The sequence below is a fragment of the Fringilla coelebs genome (assembly GCF_963513975.1).
Source record: "Fringilla coelebs genome assembly, chromosome: 19".
NCBI lineage: Eukaryota > Metazoa > Chordata > Aves > Passeriformes > Fringillidae > Fringilla > Fringilla coelebs.
Window position 1 is genome coordinate 230,973 of NC_140045.1, and position 19,119 is coordinate 250,091.

Consider the following 19,119-nt stretch of genomic DNA (forward strand, 5'->3'; position numbering starts at 1 on the left):
CGAGGTCTGCAATAAGGCCATTTCCAGGGAATTCCCCCTCTCCCAGATGACCAGCACTCTGGTGACAACAAGGCTTTTTCTCCAGGATTTTTCTTGCAATTCCTGGAAACGTCCGCGCCTCGGGGGAGAGCGCCCGGCGGTAAACCTCGGGAGCTGCGGGGAGCAACGGGGCGCAGCCTCTACGGCGCGGAGACTCCGACCCCCGGGCAACGGCGGCGGCGGCCGGGGGCTGCAGGGGGCCGGAACCGCCGCCTCCGGCCTGCCGTGGCTCCAGCGCGCCTGGGGCCTCCGCGTCCCCTCCTGTTCCCGGCAGCAGCATCCTCCAGCCGGGGGCGACCCGCCGCCGGCCCCGGTCACCCGCGGAAGCTGAGCAGACCGGACGCCGATGTCTGGGACCAAAGGGCGGCTTCCCGCTGCCCTGTGGGAGCCGGGACCAGGCCGGAGCGCGGCATCGCGGGCCGGCGTGCGGGACCCCGCACGGGAGCGATCGGGAGACGCGGGGCTGAGCTCCGCCGGTGGAGCGGCGGTGGCACGTCCCGGGGCGGGGCGGGCAGTGCCGCCGACGCGGAGCCGGGGAGGAGCTGCCGTCGGGGCTCTGGGGGGAGAGGGGCGGGTCGGGGGGCGCGGCGCGGGCCTGGGGCGCCGCCACGGGGGCTGCCACGTGCGGGGTCTCGCGCTCGGGCGGCCCGGCCGCCCCCCCGGCCCCGGAGAGAGGCCGCCCCGGGCCCCCGCCGACCTGCGGGCGAGGCTGTCGGGCGCCGCCGCCACCGCCGCGGCCCCGGCGCCGGCAGGGGCGGCGATGGCGTCGCCGTCGAGCGCGGGGCGCGCCCCGACGGAGCGGCCCACCGTGCCGGTGCGGTGCGGCGCGGCGCAGACCCCCCGCTCCCTCCGCCTCGCTCCGAGGGGGCGGAGGGCAGGGCAGGGCGGGGGCTGGCCGGCTGCTGCCCCACGCGGCGCCCGGGCTGGCGGCGCCCCCGGCGCGCTCCCCGCGCACTCCGTGCCCCTCTGTCATGCTCGCCGCCTGGGAGCGGGCGGTGGGCTCCTGTGCCGGCAGCCGCGCCGCCGAGCCCGCGCCGCCGGCGCTGCCCTCTTCGCCCACCGCCGCCGACCCCCGTCCCCGCGGGTGGCGCGGCGGGGCGCGGCGGAGCGCGGGCGGCGCTGCCCGCCGCCGGGGACTGGCTGCTGCCGCGGCGAACGGCGGGTGGCGGCGGGCGGCGATGGGCACGGCAGCGGTGCACCTCCTGCTGCTGCTGGGGCTGCTGCACGCCGGGCCCGGCGGCGAGGGCAGGAAGGGCTGGCGGCGGCGAGGCCCGGCGGTCCGCGAGCGCGGCGAGGCGGCGGCGGCGGCGGCAGCCGAGAGTTTCCCGCTGGACTTCACCGCCGTGGAGGGCAACATGGACAGCTTCATGGCGCAGGTCAAGAGCCTGGCGCAGTCGCTGTACCCCTGCTCGGCCCAGGCACTGCCGCACGACCTGCGCCTGCACCTCCTGCACAACTCCTCGGTCACCTGCAACGACGGCAGCCCGGCCGGGTGAGTCCCCGCGCCGCGCCGGCCCCTCCGGGCGCCCCGGGGCTGCCCCGCGCGGCCGCCGCCGCTCCCCGCGGCCCCGGCCCCGAGGGCTGCGGCGCCACCGCGCGGCGGCGCGCGGCACCGGCGGCGACAGGTGCAGCGAGCGCCTCCCGGGCGGCGGCCCCGGCGCGGCCCCGCCGCCCCGGCCCGACCGGCAGCAGAGCGTCGCGGCCGGGCCCGGCTCCCGCTGAGGCGCTGCCCCTTGTCTGTGCCCGCAGCTACTACCTGAAGGAGTCCAAAGGCAGTCGGCGGTGGCTGCTGTTCCTGGAAGGTGAGCGCCGGCGCCCCCGAGTTCCGCAACGGCGGCCACGAGCGGGGCGGCGACCCGAGGCTGCCCTCGGTGCCCCGGCCCCCGAGGGCCGCCGTCCCTCGCCCGCGAGCCCCCGGCCCTGCGGGGCGGCTGACCCCTGTCCCCTCGCCAGGAGGGTGGTACTGCTTCAACAGGGAGAACTGCGACACCCGCTACGACACCATGCGGCGGCTGATGAGCTCCCGGGAGTGGCCCGCGACCCGCGTGGGTGAGTCGCCCCCTCCACCCCGTGGGGCAGCCCCGAGGGACTGGGACTGGGACCGGGCTGAGGCAGCGCCCGCCGTCACCAGCCTGGGAGGTGCCCGGTTGCTGCCCCGTGAGGAGGCTTTGGGTGCACAGGTACCGCCGGTAATGAGTGCTGCTCTCTTCGCTCTCTTCTCGTGCTGCAGCCTCCTGGGTACCCAAAGCTCCATCACTCACGCAGATCGTCTAACTGAGTGTATTGGAGTTTACCTGCTAGGATTTGTCTTTTGGGGAGGTACTTAAATAGGCATCACAGGTCTTTTCTGTGCTACAAGAAGCTTCTAGACGGGCTTCATCTGTAGCATGAATCAAATTCTGAATGTCAAATCTGCTTAAGGGCAAATTTAGAAATGTTCCTTCCACTTCCCTTGCCAATGTTTTTCATCGTGGATGTTTGTTTCTGTGTGGTCAGAGGTCTTGCATGAGGCTCCTACGATTCCTCTGAAATCACAGACTGTCATCTGTATGTTTTTTGTTTCTTTGTGCCCATCTGCAGGAACTGGGATCCTGTCCTCTCAGCCAGAAGAAAATCCCCACTGGTGGAATGCAAACATGGTGTAAGGAGGGACAACGGAGGGAAATAGCTTTATACTTAAACAGCATCTCCTGCCTTTTAGGCTAGCAAGAGTGCTGCAGAGACAGGTTAAGACTAATACTTGGAAAAGGAAATTGTGTGATTCCTCATTTGCTGCAGTTCAGCTCTCTAACATTTAGGGCTAACAAGGTCAAGAAACTCAAGTTCAATCTCCTTGGAGTTGTGGGGTAATCTAATGAAGAAAAACTGGGGATAGCTTAGAGAGCTTTCTCAAACAGCTGCAGTGGTGAATCCATCATGAGTGCTGGGCTGATAGTGTGTTACACATCTGACAATTTGAGAAGAATGTGGAGCAGCTCTCCTAGTTCAAAGAAGAGAAATGAGAGACACCAGTTTATATATGCATCTATACAGAAGGGATGTTAATTTGTCTTATGCAAAACAGAGACATGTGAAGTTAACAGCAAAAACCTCCAGTGGTTGCAGTCAGCATTTACACTGCACTGACTAGAGTCTTCTCATTTTTCGTGTGAAAAACTGAAGCACAGAGAGTTGCCCTGTGACAGGCCATCCACTGTGTTGGCAGAATAGCTGAGAGCAAAGTCATGCTCCATCGTTCTGTCCACTGAGCTTAGTGATTCAATTAGATTGATAAAAGACATATTATTTATTGATTTAACTCAGTATAACTATTAGTGTTCAGGAGAAAACTCAAGAAAATTACGGTTGTCACTTGGTGTGCAGGAAGGTAAGTTGTCAAACTGGACAGAAACTTTTCCCTTTTCCCCTTCCCTTTTCCCCAGGATTTAATTTTCTTCCAGTTAAGTGACCGCATCCTCACCCTGTTGTGCGTGTCAGAGGCACAGCAGGACTCACACAGCTCTCTCTTACAGATTCATCCCATATTGCTCAAGTGATGTTTGGAGCGGTGCCTCTTCCAAGTCTGAGAAAAGTGAGTGTTGCTGATGGGCCGTTGCTGCCCCAGACATCACACATTAAAGGATGTGGCCAGACTTCTGTGAAACCACGCGGACGAGAAACAGGCTTTTTCTTGCTGAAGGGCAGGAAAGAATATCAAGCTACTTCCAGATAAAACATCCTGATCTCTTTAGCTCAGGCTGTTTTGACATAGTTCAGAGCCACTGCTTGAAGAGATGTTACACTGATGCAGTATGCAAGGATTAGAAGACCAGAATTCCTTTTAGATGAATCTCCAGGTTCCAGCACGTAGCAAATTAATTGCTGTAGCTGAGGGACCGTGGACTGTTGCAGGCAGCTTTAGCATGGCTGACCTGAGAGGCAGGACTGGGAATTTAGTGTCAGACTTTTATCAGGAGGATATTTGGCCTTAGGCAGGAGCCACTGTGTGTCAAGCTAAATCTGTCTGCAGGTTTCTTTGGGAAACAGCACGGTTGATATTAATGCAGGCTGTATTGCCATCTGCTGTCATGCTGGTGGTGTCACAGTAAGGGAGGGCCCTTTCCACTCCATCCCAGCTCCTTGGCACTGTTCCTGTGGAGCAGTTACACATCGGCAACCACGGATGGGAGCAGCATCTTGGTACATGTAACGTCTTGTGAAGCATTGTTTCTCTGAATTGGCTTGATGAACTGGGAAAAAGGGGAAGCAGTAAGCTGGAACTGAGATTCCAGGTGATAGGAAGGTCTGCGTTCGTTTCTCCAGCACCTTCCTTGTTTTCCAAGTTTACTCATTTCTGAGCACGGCCATAGGAAGGTGCTTGTGTAATTGAGTTCACTTGGTTCTCTTTCAGGGCAGCACATTTTGTACAAGGTGGAGGAAGATCTCTTGTTGGGGGTATTTCATATAGGTGGATAAAACGAGCCGGAGTTTAAGTTCATAATCCCTTCGGGAAGTTCTTAAGCATTTTCAGAGAGGAAATAGAAGTCTGAGCCTGGACAGGAAGCAATTTTGTTGACACTGAGCTGTCTTCCAGATGAATATGCCTTCATGGGAGCGCTGATCATACAGGAAGTTATAAAGGAACTGGTGGGAAAAGGTCTGAGCACTGCGAAAGTATTGCTGCTAGCAGGGAGCAGGTAGGTATCCACAAGATTCTGTTTCGTGAAGACAGGAGATTTCCACAGTAGGAAGCTGTTAAGGGAGGATTTCCAGCAGCTCCTGGAACATTTCTCCTAGGAGTACAGTAACACTAACACAGCAAACCCTGTATCTCTGGTCAGTTTTCTCATGTCTGCACCAAGAATTCTAGTTCCTGTTGGCCCAAATCATGAGACACACGCCTTCTGTGTATTGATTCAGAACACTGAAATGAAAACCAAACTTGCCTCACACAGGTGCTCTGGATCATCCTATGTTGCAGAAAGCTCTGGCACAATCAGTGTAATAGAGAAGTTGCCAAGAGTGAATTTGTCTCATTTCAGATTCTTTTCATTTTTGAGCAGCCAACCCCCTTGGAAATGATAGAGAGCACGTGTATTTCCCAGGAAAGAGAGTAACAACTGGACTTTGTTTCTGAGCTACCAGACTATTACTCAGCATTGGCTTTATTTCTGAGTGCTGAAAAGCAAGGAAATAATGTGTCTACCAAGTGTGAGGTGAATGGTTGGGTGTCTCTGCTGTGGCAGATGCAGGTGTTTATAGCATGTCCCTGCTGAGGAAGGTGTTCTGCTGGCACACCGTGTGCCCCATGAGTGCAGTGCTGATGTTGCTGTTGCAGTGCTGGAGGGACAGGAGTGCTCCTGAACGTGGATCGAGTGGCAGAGCAGCTGGAGGAGATGGGTTACCAGGGGATTCAGGTGCGAGGCTTGGCAGACTCTGGATGGTTCCTGGATAACAAACAGTACCGCAGGACCGACTGCATCGATACCATAACGTGTGCTCCCACAGAGGCCATCAGGAGGGGAATAAGGTACGGTCAGATGCTCTAAAGTGCACCACTGTGAGTGGTTAGAGTGTGGAAAAGATGTCTCCTTCACTGTGTTCCTTCGTTTCGATACTTAAGGAGTAGCTATTGTCTACATCAGTGTTTTTTCAATGATTTTATTGGAAAAGAAAATAAGGTCTAAATGTGCAAAAGAATGTGTACAATTACAGATGCTCTAAAATGTGTTGATGGGACAGTGCTGCCGAGAAAGCTGTTCTATCAGTTGAAATTCTAGTCAGAACAGGAACTAGGATATGGAGAGGATACGTTGTTAGGATTTCCCTGTGCCTCCCATTCTTTTATTGCTTCGTCTTCTAGATACTGGAATGGCGTTGTTCCCGAACGCTGTAAGCTGCAGTTTAAAGAGGGGGAGGAATGGAATTGCTTTTTTGGATATAAGATTTACCCCACTCTTCGATGTAAGTACCAAAGGAGAGAGATCAAATGGTTTAGGGTTCCCTCTGTATTTGTAAGTACCTTGGACAAATTCCTTTTCCAAACTTTTTGCCTTTCTAGGCCCAGTCTTTGTTGTCCAGTGGCTGTTTGATGAGGCCCAGCTTACTGTAGACAATGTACACCTCACTGGCCAGCCTGTTCAAGAAGGGCAGTGGCTCTACATCCAGAATTTAGGTAGAGAGCTGAGAAACACCTTGAAGGATGTGACGTAAGTGTTTCGTTGAGAAAAACCTGGTGTACTTGTTTCTAAGGGACGTTCTTATCTAGTTCCTTGTGTTCTCAGACCTCTGCTGAAAAAGGAGAGTTGTAAATTTAGTAACTATTAGTTCATCTACATCAAGAATCTTGCCTTTTTCATTTTTGTGTAAAATTCCACCCTTTCTCTAGTCTGGAAGGTTCAATTCAGCAGGACTTACTTTGTCCTTCAAGATGTAATCCATGTTTCTGTTTTCCTTTAGTGCGAGCTTTGCTCCTGCCTGTCTGTCCCACGAGATCATCACACGCAAGTAAGTGCTTGTGCAGATCCTGCAGAGGTGAACAGGGATGGGAATGACCCTGTCCTGGCAGCCTGACCCCTCTGATGTGATCTGTGTGCTTTGTCTTTTCAGTCACTGGACTGACATCCAGGTGAAGGGGACATCACTACCCCGTGCCCTGCACTGTTGGGATCGGAGCCTCCATGAGAGCAACAAAAATGGGAAGGCTCCTCTGAAAGGCTGCCCAATTCACCTGATTGACAGCTGTCCATGGCCTCACTGCAACCCCTCGTGCCCCACGATCAGGGACCAGTTCACAGGGCAGGAGATGAATGTGATCCAGTTCCTCATGCACATGGGTTTTGATGTTCAGAAGATGGCACAGCAGCAGGGCCTGGAGCCGAGCAAACTCCTGGGGATGCTCAGCAGTGGTAACTAGAAAGGTCAGAGGGGCAGAGATTAGACCAGGAGGAGAGAGACTCTCAGCCCTTCTCCCAAACTTTCTAATCTTCTTCCTAATGTTCCTGCAGGCAGATGCATGCTCATACCCATGGCACACTCACACCTGTGCACTCACATGCTCCCACACTCTTGCACGCTTCTGGTGTGTCAAGAAAAAAAAAGAAAAAAGGAAAAAAAAAAAAAAAAAGGCAAGCAGCAATTTCTTGCTTACACTGTTTGGCTGGAACTTGTTCCCTCCCTCCAAACTCCAGGGCTGAGTTTCAGCTGGTCACATCCTCTTCTGTGCTACACAAGGCAATCAGATACAGGGAGTAGCAAAGCCATAAATAGCAGCGATGAGAACTTTCCCCAGATCTGGGACATCTTCCCTTGCCATGAATTTTACATCATAGACTTGTTACAAGTGGTGAAAAAAGCAAGCACTGGATTTCTTCTGTCCAACTAGGAGCGAAGGAATGATTACATTACTTCCTGGAGGTTAGCATCTCATGCTGAATCACAGTATACAGACCCAGGACACGTGCTAGGGATGGACACTCTTGTACTCAATTTATTCATATTATTTTATAAAATGACTTTTTAATTACTTTTTTAAACTAAGCAAAAAATATAAAGGATATTGTAACATATTTTTTTTTAAATAACGAAGAAACCTCTTGCTACTTTGGCAACGTGGACATATTTATTTTAATATGTAAAACGCTATTTATAAGGGCTGACCAGAGAACCATACCTATGTCTTTGTAAAGTTGTATATGCTGCTCATTTGGATGGGTTATCCTGATGGTCACTTGTGCCTGGGAGAGGGCTAAGGGTGGTGTCGATGTTTTGTATTAATTAGATTTCTGTGTTCCCCTTGCAGTGTGCCTTGTCATTGTTTCTCTGATGAAGAGGTTGTAACATAAGGTTTAAGTACAGAGCCTTTCACCCAGCACCTGATGTTTGCAGACTTTCACTGTGATTCCCCAGCTAGTCCAGGGCATTGCACTGTAAGGTAGAGGGAGATCTGGCTTTGCTGCGAAGGCCTCTCTTCCAGTGAGGGAAATGTTTGATCCGAGCATCAGAAGCATTTGGAGCAGAAAGGGCAGAGAACACGAGACAAGCACCAACATACTTCTCTTCTGATAGTTTGGGAACACACCCACCACAGCAGGGAGAATCCCCTTTGATGGGAGTGGGAGGAGAACACGGGAGGGATGGAGAATGCAGGGCTGAGGCTGGAGAGGAGCCGTTCCTGGGCTGGGAGCAGCGGGGGCTGGAGCAGAGCCTCACCCTGCAGGGCAGGGCAGGTGCGAGGGAGCCCTGCCCCAGCAGCAGCTGCACGGCTGCTGCATGTCTGCTGCACAGCTCCTGCCTCACCTGTGTGTGCTGTGCATGGCTGCACCTGTGTGTGCCTGCACTGCTGTGCATGGCTGAGGCTGCACCTGTGTGTGCCTGCACTGCTGTGCATGGCTGCACCTGTGTGAGCCTGCACTGCTGTGCATGGCTGAGGCTGCACCTGTGTGTGCCTGCAGTGCTGTGCATGGCTGAGGCTGCACCTGTGTGTGCCTGCAGTGCTGTGCATGGCTGAGGCTGCACCTGTGTGTGCCTGCACTGCTGTGCACAGCTCCTGCCTCACCTGTGTGTGCCTGCACTGCTGTGAGTGGATGCACAGCATGTCGGCCATGGAGACTTTGGGCCTGATTTGAGAAAAATTCCCTGTCCTTTGAGACCTTGCCAGGTAAGAACAGTGGTGCTGCGTGTGAGATCCCTTGTTCTGGGTAAGTAAACCCCAAAAATGAACCAAGCCCTTTGGTTCCTCTTCTTGACTTCAGGAAAAGTCTGGCAGGACCACACACAGAGCATCACAATCAGCTGTCCTGCTGTGCATGATGGGATTAACACAGACTGAAGATAAAGAAAAACTAAAGAGAAAATGGTTGGTGCTCCCAGTGAAACCGAAAAGCAGGAAAACACCAGTGGAGTTTGCCTATGATCAGTTTGGAGATTACTGATATCCTTCATGTTTTAATGACTTGGGTATAGAAGTAGAATTGTCCTGACTACACTTTTCATCTGTTTTCTGCTGTGCAGAAGCCAGATGGGGCAAAGATTGGGCAGAAGGGCAAGGCTGGAAGAATGCAGTGCCATGTGTTTGTATTCTGTGATCTTTTGACTAGATCAGGTTCTTTATTTCTAGGGGGAGGTGGCCGTGCTCTGTGCGCTGCCCCGCCCGTGTGAGCTCTGATTTCGGGCACCTTTGCCCTCTGCCAGCCCCGACTGCTGCTGAGGGCTCTCCAGAGAGCTCCACTTCCCATGGGAAGCGGAGGCTGAGCAGCAGGGGCAGCTCTGCCTTGAGCCATGGAGTGTCCCTGTGCCGCAGGGCAGAAAGTGACCCCCTGCCAAAGAGGCCTGGGAAACTGCTGGAGGTGAAGGATTAATGGACAGTCAGATGGGGCAAGGTGTGGGTTTCGGGATGACACCCTCTTCACCTGAAGTTCCTCAGCTCTACTGCTGCATTTCCTGGTTATTGTGATGTTAATTGCGCAACTTCCACCCCAAATGAATGCAGGCTTTTGTACTTTTAGCACCAGAGGCCTCTCAAAGGAAAATGGAAGGGACTTGAGACGAATGAAAGAGATACTGAGGTTACAAGATGGTGACAAAGCTGAAGGTAGGCACATTTTATCATTACAGCCAAAAATACGTACTGTTCTCATGTGAGCCATTCCAGCAGGGAAGTTTTGCTGCTTCCATACTGAGATGAGTACTGCAGGTGAGGAGTCAGCAATGCTGCTGTGGGGTAAGGGAGGAATTTTTCTGCTATGTTGTGGTGAAAACATTCACGCATTCCCGTTCTGAAATTACATCAGAAATTTTGTTTGGGGCTTTTAGAGATATAATTAAGAGACTTCTGGGTAGAGATGAAGTCTGGGAGGCACTGTATACCAGGAGTGGCTCATTGTGAAAGCTTTGATCTCACAGGAGGGAGAGTTTGACACTATTTATTATTAAAATCTGTTTTCCAAAACAGTGCTAAGAATATCAAAGCAATTTTTTTAAACAGTTGTATTCAGTTACTGCATTCAGAGATACAAGAGAAACTGATTTCCACATAAAGTAAAAGAGAGACAGGGAAGAGTTTAAGGAAATGTTGAGGATGAGTGCTTTTCAACCTTCACAGCCGCAAGCTGTCACACAAAGCACAGCAGGTAAATCTATCACTGCTCCAGTTCAACTGCAGCAAAGTGAGTCAGCTTTTATTCAGCCTCTGGCCTAAATCCCCTCTTTTATGGGGCTAGTGCTGCCTCTGGGCTTGTGCCCCCACTCAGGGGCTCTTGGGTCTGCAGGACTGAGCTCTGGTTCCTGCAGCAGGGCTGGATCACAGCCCGCTGCCACAGCCAGAGCCTCCCCTCGGCGCGGGGGGCTGCGGAGAGCGGCAGCATTCCAGCGACCCCAGAGCTTCTAGAAGAACAGCAGAAGGAAAATCAAGAGCCTTTGATGGAGCTCGCAGCTTCAGTGTTAAATAACACCCGCTCCCAACAGCTGAGTGGGGGCAGGACTCATTCCAGAACTATTAATAAAGCCCCTATTTATACTCCAGGTTCCTGTGAACGGTGCAGCAGAAAGCTACAGCTGCGGAGCTAAAATGGAATAAATGTCAGCCTCCGGCTAAAAGTACCATCCTGTGGGAAAGGAGACAGCCGAAGGACAGCCCTGGGGCAGGTTTCGGAGCCGAGGAAGCAGAGGGCGAGCGGCAGCGCCCCGAGCTTGCAGGCAGTGGGCAGAGCCAGCCCTGAGCTCCCTGCAGCCGCAGGTCCGTGCAGAGCCGCCAGAGATGCAGCGTCAGAGGCGGCTCCCGCTGCTGCCAGAGGGACCGGCGGGGCTCGAGCCGAGCCGGCACCAGGTGTGACTCAGGCAAAGAGGCAGAAAGGACCTTTGGGGAGGCTCGCGGTGCCGAGTCCGCTGGAGCGGCAGGATGATGGAGAGCACGGGAGGGCCGTACCTGAACGCGGCCGCGGTGACCTCCCCGGTGGGAATAGCCCGGCTGCTGCAGATGACCTTCGGATGCGCCACCTTCAGCCTGGTCGCCCACCAAGGGGGGTTCAGTGCCGCCTACGGCACCTTCTGCATGTTCGTCTGGACCTTCTGCTTCGCCGTCACCGTGTTCATCATCGCCTGCGAGTTCACGCGCCTGCACAGCTGCCTGAGCCTCTCCTGGGGGAACTTCACGGCCGCTTTTGCCATGCTGGCCACGCTCATGTCCATCACGGCGGCGGTGATCTACCCGCTCTACTTCGTGCAGGTGGGCTGCTACCCCATCGGCTGCCAGGTCAGGGATTTCCGCATCGCCGCCAGCGTCTTCGCGGGCCTCCTGTTCGTCACCTACGCCGCCGAGGTGTTCTTAACCAGGGCCAAAGCGGGACAGGTCACCAGCTACATGGCCACTGTCTCTGGCCTCCTGAAAATCGTCCAGGCCTTTGTGGCCTGCATCATCTTTGGGGCGCTGGTGAACGACAGCCAGTACGGTAAATACGTGGCGACCCAGTGGTGTGTGGCTGTCTACAGCTTTTGCTTTGTGGTGACAGTGGTGGTGGTGGCCTTCAGTGTCACAGGTAAGACTGCCTTGCTGTGGTTCCCTTTTGAGCGTTCTGTGGTCATCTACACCTTCGGGGCAGTGCTGCTCTACGCGAGTGCCGCGGTCATCTGGCCAGTGTTCTGCTTTGACAGCAAGTACGGCTCCCCACGACGCCCCGGCCTCTGTGCCAAGGGCAAGTGCCCCTGGGACAGCCAGCTGGTGATTGCCATCTTCACCTATGTCAACCTGCTGCTCTATGTCTTGGACCTGGCGTACTCCCAGCGCATCCGCTTTGTCTCACACATCTGAACCGTGGGCCGGCCTCTGTGGAGGCTGTGTGTGAATCCCTGCAGGTGCAGAGAGGTGCTGGGCAGGCATGCACACACCACCATCGGCCAAGCTTCAAGTGAGGACTGACTACACTAAGGAATTAATGACCTGGAGCAGGTGGGCTGCAGCTGACACAGCCCAGCCCGACTGCCCCATGGTTCTGCCTCACCTGCCCGGGGCCAGCATGAAGGAATGGCACAGCTCCACGTGCAGACAGCAGGGGTGCTTGTAGCCACAGCAGTGGGGCTGCAGGCTACCAGGTTACTGAGCCAAACATTAGGAAAGACATCAAAGATTTTGAAACTGTTAAACCAGCGCCTAACGTAACCAAGTGACTGCTCAGGAAGTGGAAAAGTTAAAAGCTGCATGAAGGAACACCAGTTCAGGAGATGAAAATCATTCCCTCGGAGTTTGGGTTAGTTGGACTGGGTTGGGAGACGTGGAATGCCTGCAAGTGTGGGCAGTTCCAGTCTGGGTGTTTCTGAGAAGATCACCACAGCCATAACAGTATTTTGAAGGTTGCCAGTCTTTTCCCTTCCTCTCCTTTGCTGTCTATCATAGAAAAGGAATATCCTCAAGTGCACACTTTGGAGGAGGCCTATTTAATGTAATACTCCTATTTAGCAAACACTGAGTCACTACAGAAATGAATATTTGTAAAGTCGGGGCTCTGCTGCTGAGAGTCAGGGTGCAGAGCAGAGCCAGCCTGCAAAGTGACCGAGTGTGACCTGCCATCCTCCTTGAGCAGCGCAGAAAATACCTTGGCACGTGCTCTGTCTTAGTCCATGGGCCACCATTTCTTTACGCTGGGGTCAAGGGGTTTTTTTTCTGGAGGCTTGAAGATAAATTCTGGGGCATGGCAAAGGGGAGGCAGAGCCTGATTGATCTCACAGTGCCACACAAGAGACGCAGCCGGGCGGGGAGGGGGCACGGGCAGGACGGGACATGGCAGAACTTGTGCATGGTACCCCGGAGCAGCTCGGGATTCCTGAGCACTCTCTATCACTAGGGAGCCAAATTTCCCAGACCCACCCCTGACAAAACACCCACTTTAAAGTTCCAGACTTCTCAGCTCAGATTTCAGGCCCCACAGGAATCTTCATTTGTTGCAGGGAGAAGCCAGAGTGTCCAAGTGCTTGTGCAGCACATGCAGACTTGAGTGCTTTGATTAAAATCTCCAGTAGCTGCCTGTCAGAAGCAAGATTTATTTTTTAACCAAAACAAAATAAAGCTGAATGGCAGATGTATACTTATATCTCCTGAGATCTGTGTACTGTCATCATCCTCTCCACACTCACTGCAGCGGACGCAGCCCTTCCTGCACAAAGGCAGAGCTCACTTCATTCCAGTGTACAAAGCCTGAACACAGACCCCAAAAACAACAGACACAACACAGCAAGACCTCTGAGGGGATTCTAGGCAGCAGAATGACTCAGGAATAAGGAAGCAAACTTACTTTTCATCACTGCTTTGTGTGGGGTTTGAAAAGCGAAGGGAAAACTTGTTGGGACAGATGATGTGGAATAATTCTGAGCAAGGAGCAGCCCTTAGCAGTGAGGAGCATCAGCCAGGACGTGGGACAAGAATCAGGATCCAGCACAGAGGAACAGCCTGCCCAGGGGGTTTTCTCTTCTGTGAGTTCCAGTGAAGGGCAGGAAATCTGGAAGATGTGGTCCAAGAGGAGGCTGGCAGGGCAAGTCCCAAGGCTATCTGCTATAGATATAAACCAGGAGCTTTATTTCTTGCCACCCAAACAAATTATGGGTTGTACAAGAACAAAATGCTAACTTAGGAAAGGAAATCTACTTGTGCTGGAGGAGTCAATTTACAAGAGCCACTGCATACAAAGGGACCCTGAGCATTTATGATGTACTCCTGTTAAACCCATCAATACGGACAACTTAAGCTGTGTAACACTTGAAAATTACTTTGTTTTTAGTTGTTGTTATTTCAGATCACTAAAAACCAAACAGGTGCCTGTGAAGGACCATGGCTTTTGTGATAAAACCCAACGCAGTGGGCGCAGGAACACTGCTTGAGGAAAGCCCCGTCCTGGTGTGGCTCGGGGGGCTGGGGGCCCGCGGGGCAGGCGCCCAGGCAGGGGGTGCCTGTCCCCAGGGATGGCACCAACCGTGCTCAGGCAGCAGCAGCTCTTGGCTGCCAGCGTGGGGCTGAGCAGGCACTCCTGGCTTCTGCTGGGAAGACAGCGGGAGCAAGAGCAGAAACACGGTGAAACTGACAGTGCCATGGGTTGATGCAACTTACACCCAGCCAGGGTCAAAGGGCCAGAGAGGAACTGGTACTTGGGAAACAGTGAGGGCAAAATGGAGCGTCTTCACAATAAGGGGAAAGAGAATTTAACATGGAAATCATGATCCCACTGACTGGAGGAGTGGAAACACAAGTCATTGCCAAGAACAGTGTGTTCAGATTTAGCTTTCTCATCTGCCAGCCAAAGACTGAGCAAAAAATGTGAACATGGTCAAAATGGCAAAAAAAGATTGTGTGGACAACAATCCTCTCTTTTAGGAGAAAAAAAATAATAAAAAAAAAAATCAAAACCTCATGCTTCAGTGGTTAAAACATTCCCCAACCATTGGAAACTATGAGATTGCCCAATCCAGAACAGAGAACATCTGATATCTACTCATCAGGATTTACCAACCAGCTCTGTCACCATTCAGTTCTCCGAACCCCCTTAATTTCCAGAGTGCATCTCCCCCCTTAATTAACAGATGATGATCAAGTAGCTCCCCATGAACCAGGTTGCCGTAGTCACCAACCATTCCCAACCTCTTCTGGTAAACTAAAGTTAGGATTTATGTGTGTTCATTAATTATGGACTTGTGGCTGCAGCCAATCTAGACTGCACCCAGAGGGTTCCAGCATGGACAGATTAAATTGGAATTGTTAATGGGGTTGGATTGGGTTTTTCCCTTCTTTTTTGGAAGTCTGGGATTCAGTACCCACGAAAGATCAGTATTTAGGAACATTTACCAACAGAAAAAACACTGAGCTTTATTTCTGTCAATGAAGAAGCAAGGAAAAAAAAATAAAAACAGTCAGGTAAGATGATACTTAGGGGAAAAAAAATCACCGCCTGCTGCCTGGGTTTTACAGGAACGCTTCACTCCGGCCCGGCCTCTCCGCAGCCCAGCGCCGCCAGGCTCCGACGGGGCCGCTCGGGAGGGCGGCCGGGACACCGGGGGACGGTGCTGGGACCACAACCCCGGCAGCGGCTCGGCCCGGCCCGCGGGGCTCAGCACGGCACGGCACAGCCCGGCCCGGCCCGCGGGGCTCAGCACGGCACGGCTCGGCCCGGCCCGGCCCGCGGGGCTCGGGGAAGCACGGACGGCACGGCCCGGCACGGCCCGGCCCGCGGGGCTCAGCACGGCCCGGCCCGGCCCGGCCCGCGGGGCTCGGGGAAGCACGGACGGCACGGCCCGGCACGGCCCGGCCCGCGGGGCTCGGGGAAGCACGGCCCGGCCCGGCCCGGCCCGCGGGGCTCGGGGAAGCACGGCTCGGCCCGGCGCAGCCCGCGGGGCTCAGCACGGCACGGCCCGGCCCGGCCCGCGGGGCTCGGCGGGAGCAGGGCGCCGCCTGGCGGCGCGGCCGGCGCGGGGCGGCGCCGCGGGCGCTGAATGATGCAACACCGGGCGCCGGTTGCCCCAATCGCTGGCGGGCGCCGTGCCGCTGGCCCCGCCCCCGCCCGCTGAGTGGCGGAGTGCCGGCGCTGCCCCGCCCCCCTGCCCGCCGATTGGCTGCGCGCCCCCGTCCCGCCGCGCGGCCTCGCCTCCGTGCGCGCGGCCACGTGTACGGCGGCGGGGCCGGGGCCGGCGGCACCGGGATGAGCGTGGGCTTCATCGGCGCGGGGCAGCTCGCCTTCGCCCTGGCCCGCGGCTTCACCGCGGCAGGTGGGCGCGGGGCAGCTCGCCCTCGCCCTGGCTCCGTGGGGGCGGGTGGGCGCGGGGCGGGTGGTGCCGGTCCCTCGGGCTGACACGCGGGGTCGTTCGCAGGGGTCCTGGCTGCGCACAAGATCACGGCGAGCTCCCCGGACACTGACCTGCCCACCGTGAGCGGACTGCGGGTGAGTGCGGCCGGGTAGCGGGCACCGCGGGGCGGCGCTCCCCTCCCGGGCCATCCCGGGCCTGAACGGTCCCGTTTCTCCCCGAACCGGTGCAGAAAATGGGAGTGAACTTCACGGTGAGCAACAAGGACACGGTGAAGAGCAGCGATGTGCTCTTCCTGGCCGTAAAGCCGCCCATCATTCCCTTCATCCTGGAGGAGGTGGGCCCCGACATCGAGGCCCGGCACATCGTGGTGTCCTGCGCGGCCGGCGTCACCATCAGCTCCATCGAGAAGGTGAGCGGGGACCGGGCACGGCCCTGAGCCGGCTCCGCTCCTCTGGCCCCCAGGAGCCCGTGCCACGGACTCGTGCTACTCAGGACTAAAGTCACACAGCAGCAGCCAGCTTGGTTTTGGTCACCTTTGCCTGTCTTCTTCGGCAAATGCTATTAGAGGCTTTATCCAGCTCTTCTCTCACATGAGGTGCTGTCCAGTCATGTTTCTTTTAACAGCAGTGGGTCATCTCCCCTGAATTTCTGCAGATTTTATGCTAAGTGTCTGCAGGAGCTCTTTTGGAGATCTGTGGGTTGATGTGGGATTGAGGCCTTTGGGATACTGTTTCCAACCCGGCTTTGCCCAGCTCCTGCTTTGCTGGTACTGACTAAGGCTTCACTTTCCTGGATGGGCTGCTGTGGCTCAAAGCCGGACGTTTGATATACACAGGTCTCTCTTTTCCTTCTGCTTGTGTTGTTCTCGCCCCTGGGGGGTCCTTTCCTAAACAGCCCATTGATGAAACATATGCACTAAATCTTTTTTTTGTCCCCTCTTTCTTTCTTTCTTACTTTCTATCTTCAATGATTTTCTGCCCTAAGAAACTCTCTACCTTCTGCCCTACACCAAAAGTGATCAGGTGCATGACCAACACCCCTGTGATAGTCCGGGAAGGCGCCACAGTCTATGCCACTGGCACTCATGCGGATGTGGAAGATGGGAAGCTTTTGGAGCAGCTGATGGCCAGCGTGGGCTTCTGCACCGAGGTGGAAGAGGACCTCATCGATGCTGTAACGGGGCTCAGTGGCAGTGGCCCTGCGTATGTATGTGCTGCTGTTTCCTCAGCTAGTGCCATCTCAGGGAGAGCAGTTGGCTTTTCCTGCCATAAAGTCTGTGCAATTTGCAATGGGACATGTATTCCAGGTGTCCAGTTTGGGACAGCAGGAATTTTTTTTTAAGAGTCAGATGAGTCTGAAGTCCGTAGCCAGTGTGCAGTGCCCACATGTCCATGTTGCAAAACTTGGGCCTGTAGTTTGCATGATCAGAAGTTGAATTTCTCTCATTCCCCAACTCCTGAGCTGGAACTAGTGGGAGGGAAGCCTGGCGTGGCATCCGTGAAGGAAAGGGGGAGGCTTTTGTCAGGTCTGTGGGTGACAGGAGTCACGGAACAGTCCTGAAGCCCTGGATTCTCTCTTCCCTAAGCCTTACCAGCCCTGCAGCAGTCTTTCCGTGCCCTTCTCCCCCTCTCTCAGGCATTCACTGCCCTGGACGCTCTTGCGGACGGAGGAGTGAAGATGGGCCTTCCGCGCAGGCTGGCGGTTCGGCTGGGAGCACAGGCCTTGCTGGTCAGTACTGCCTCCTGCACGGCACGTCTGTGCCTGCTCCTTGCAGAGCAATCTGCATGTCACAGTCTGAGATGGTGCTCTGGCAGAGCCTGCTTTAAGGGACGCGTTTGGTTTGGATGCGCACGCGTTCCTGGTGGGGGGCTGTAGGAGGTGTCTGCAGCAGTCTGGTGCTGCTGGTGGTGTGGGAGCTGGGGCCTGGGAAACTCTGCTCCTTTGCAGGCCTCATCAGTCTGAAGAGTGTTTGGGCAGCTGCAGGAGCCCAGGTGTGCCTGTTGTGAGTGTTGGTGCTGCTCTGTGCAGTGGAGAACAGTGCCCTCCTCAGTCGGGGCTCTGGCAGGTGTTGTCCTTGCTACAGGGTGCTGCCAAAATGCTGTTAGAATCTGAGCAGCATCCGGGTCAGCTGAAGGACCATGTCTGCTCGCCCGGGGGAGCCACCATCCATGCCCTGCACTTCCTGGAGAGTGGTGGCTTTCGCTCTCTCCTCATCAATGCTGTGGAGGCTTCCTGTATCCGGACAAGGTGAGCAACTAGGAGCTAAAGAGCTTGCAAGACTTGCCCCACCACCCTCCCCATCTTATTTTTTCTATGTCTTCCTCTCCCACTACCCCATTGTAGGGAGCTGCAGCATTTGGCAGACCAAGAGAAGATTTCCCCAGCAGCCATAAAGAAAACGTTGCTGGACAAGGTGAAGCTGGAGTCTCCTTCTCTGTCTGTGGCATCTGCTAGCAAAGTCAGTCTGTTCACCAGCAAGAGCAAGAAGAACTGACCAGACTGCTGTATTCTGGCAGTGCTGAATGTCAGTGTCCTGGCTGCAGCCAGGACAGGGTTAATCTTTGCAGTAGCAGGAATGGTGGCCAGGACCCTGGTTATTCTACACACGTGGGCAAAAGGGAGGGGAGGGATTGCAGCAGGGGAGAGGGGCTGAAGAGGGATGGGGAGAAGGGGTCCCTCTGGCTGGGTGCATGAAGTGAGCAGCGGGAGCAGCATCATGTTACACGTGGTGAGCAATCGTGTGTGAATCAATCTTCACCTCTCTTCTACACTCTTCTTGGTATTGTCGCTGTTATTATTTGTTTTCTTATCTCATTACTGCTTCCAGTAAATTGTTCTTGTAGCAAACCATGATCTCTACCTTTCGTGCCTCCAGATCTCCTCTCCAGCCCACCACAGAGGGAGAGGGACAAGAGGGCAGTGAGTGAGCAGCATGTGTTTTTGAGTATTTCAGTGGGAATGCTAATACAGGAATACCATTCCTAAGCCACAACCGTTAGTGTTCTCTGTGTTATTTCTCTTTTGTCCAAGGAAAAACGCTCGCTCAGCCTGTTGGTGTCCCCTGTACCAGGCTTGTGGCTTGCAGCAGCTGTAGCAGAGGGTCTTTAACCTGTAGTGGGGTTGGTGAGCTGTCCCTGGCACTGGTGTTTTCTTGGGCAGGGGTGATACTCTCATCAGAGCTTTGTCAAGGAAATCATTTGTCCAGTAGCCTTGGGTACTTCCAGGACTCAGGCAGTGTTTGTGGTGTCCCATGCAGAAATTTTTTTAACAGGGTTTTTTAAAGCTGTTTCAGAACTTTTGGTTTCAAAGGTTTAATCCTCT

The 19,119-nt window shown here is 54.8% G+C and overlaps 3 protein-coding genes across 4 annotated transcripts; all 3 read left to right on the top strand.

Moving 5' to 3' along the window:
• Positions 1 to 1,010: 1,010 nt before the first annotated feature.
• NOTUM (notum, palmitoleoyl-protein carboxylesterase) lies at positions 1,011 to 7,604 on the top strand (the record flags this gene model as incomplete). Its single annotated transcript, XM_084218430.1, has 11 exons — positions 1,011 to 1,531; positions 1,789 to 1,841; positions 1,993 to 2,088; positions 2,620 to 2,680; positions 3,552 to 3,610; positions 4,613 to 4,715; positions 5,357 to 5,548; positions 5,882 to 5,982; positions 6,080 to 6,227; positions 6,478 to 6,525; positions 6,628 to 7,604. The coding sequence occupies 11 exons, from the start codon at positions 1,011 to 1,013 to the stop codon at positions 6,932 to 6,934; spliced, it is 1,689 nt and encodes a 562-aa protein (XP_084074556.1). The 3' UTR covers positions 6,935 to 7,604.
• Positions 7,605 to 10,551: 2,947 nt separating this feature from the next.
• MYADML2 (myeloid associated differentiation marker like 2) lies at positions 10,552 to 11,824 on the top strand (the record flags this gene model as incomplete). Its single annotated transcript, XM_084218578.1, has 1 exon — positions 10,552 to 11,824. The coding sequence occupies exon 1, from the start codon at positions 10,916 to 10,918 to the stop codon at positions 11,822 to 11,824; it is 909 nt and encodes a 302-aa protein (XP_084074704.1). The 5' UTR covers positions 10,552 to 10,915.
• A 3,837-nt stretch (positions 11,825 to 15,661) lies between these two features.
• PYCR1 (pyrroline-5-carboxylate reductase 1) lies at positions 15,662 to 18,770 on the top strand. 2 transcript variants are annotated; one of them, XM_084218365.1, is made up of 8 exons: positions 15,662 to 15,759; positions 15,862 to 15,932; positions 16,028 to 16,207; positions 16,783 to 17,004; positions 17,434 to 17,526; positions 17,882 to 18,045; positions 18,142 to 18,211; positions 18,674 to 18,770. In XM_084218365.1, exons 1-8 carry the CDS (start codon positions 15,693 to 15,695, stop codon positions 18,719 to 18,721), a joined length of 915 nt encoding a protein of 304 aa, XP_084074491.1. In that variant the 5' UTR covers positions 15,662 to 15,692; the 3' UTR covers positions 18,722 to 18,770. The 2 variants fall into 2 exon arrangements, with proteins under 2 accessions (XP_084074491.1, XP_084074490.1); XM_084218364.1 differs by lacking the exon at positions 18,674 to 18,770 and having other exon boundaries at positions 18,142 to 18,400.
• The last annotated feature ends 349 nt before the right edge of the window (positions 18,771 to 19,119 follow it).

What these genes read in the sequence shown, in the direction of transcription:
- PYCR1 (XM_084218364.1), top strand. Translation starts at nt 15,693, where the DNA reads ATGAGCGTGGGCTTCATCGGCGCGGGGCAGCTCGCCTTCGCCCTGGCC. An exon ending in CCGCGGCTTCACCGCGGCAG is followed by an intron (nt 15,760 to 15,861) that starts GTGGGCGCGGGG and finishes GGTCGTTCGCAG; the next exon opens with GGGTCCTGGCTGCGCACAAG. An exon ending in CCATCAGCTCCATCGAGAAG is followed by an intron (nt 16,208 to 16,782) that starts GTGAGCGGGGAC and finishes TTCTGCCCTAAG; the next exon opens with AAACTCTCTACCTTCTGCCC.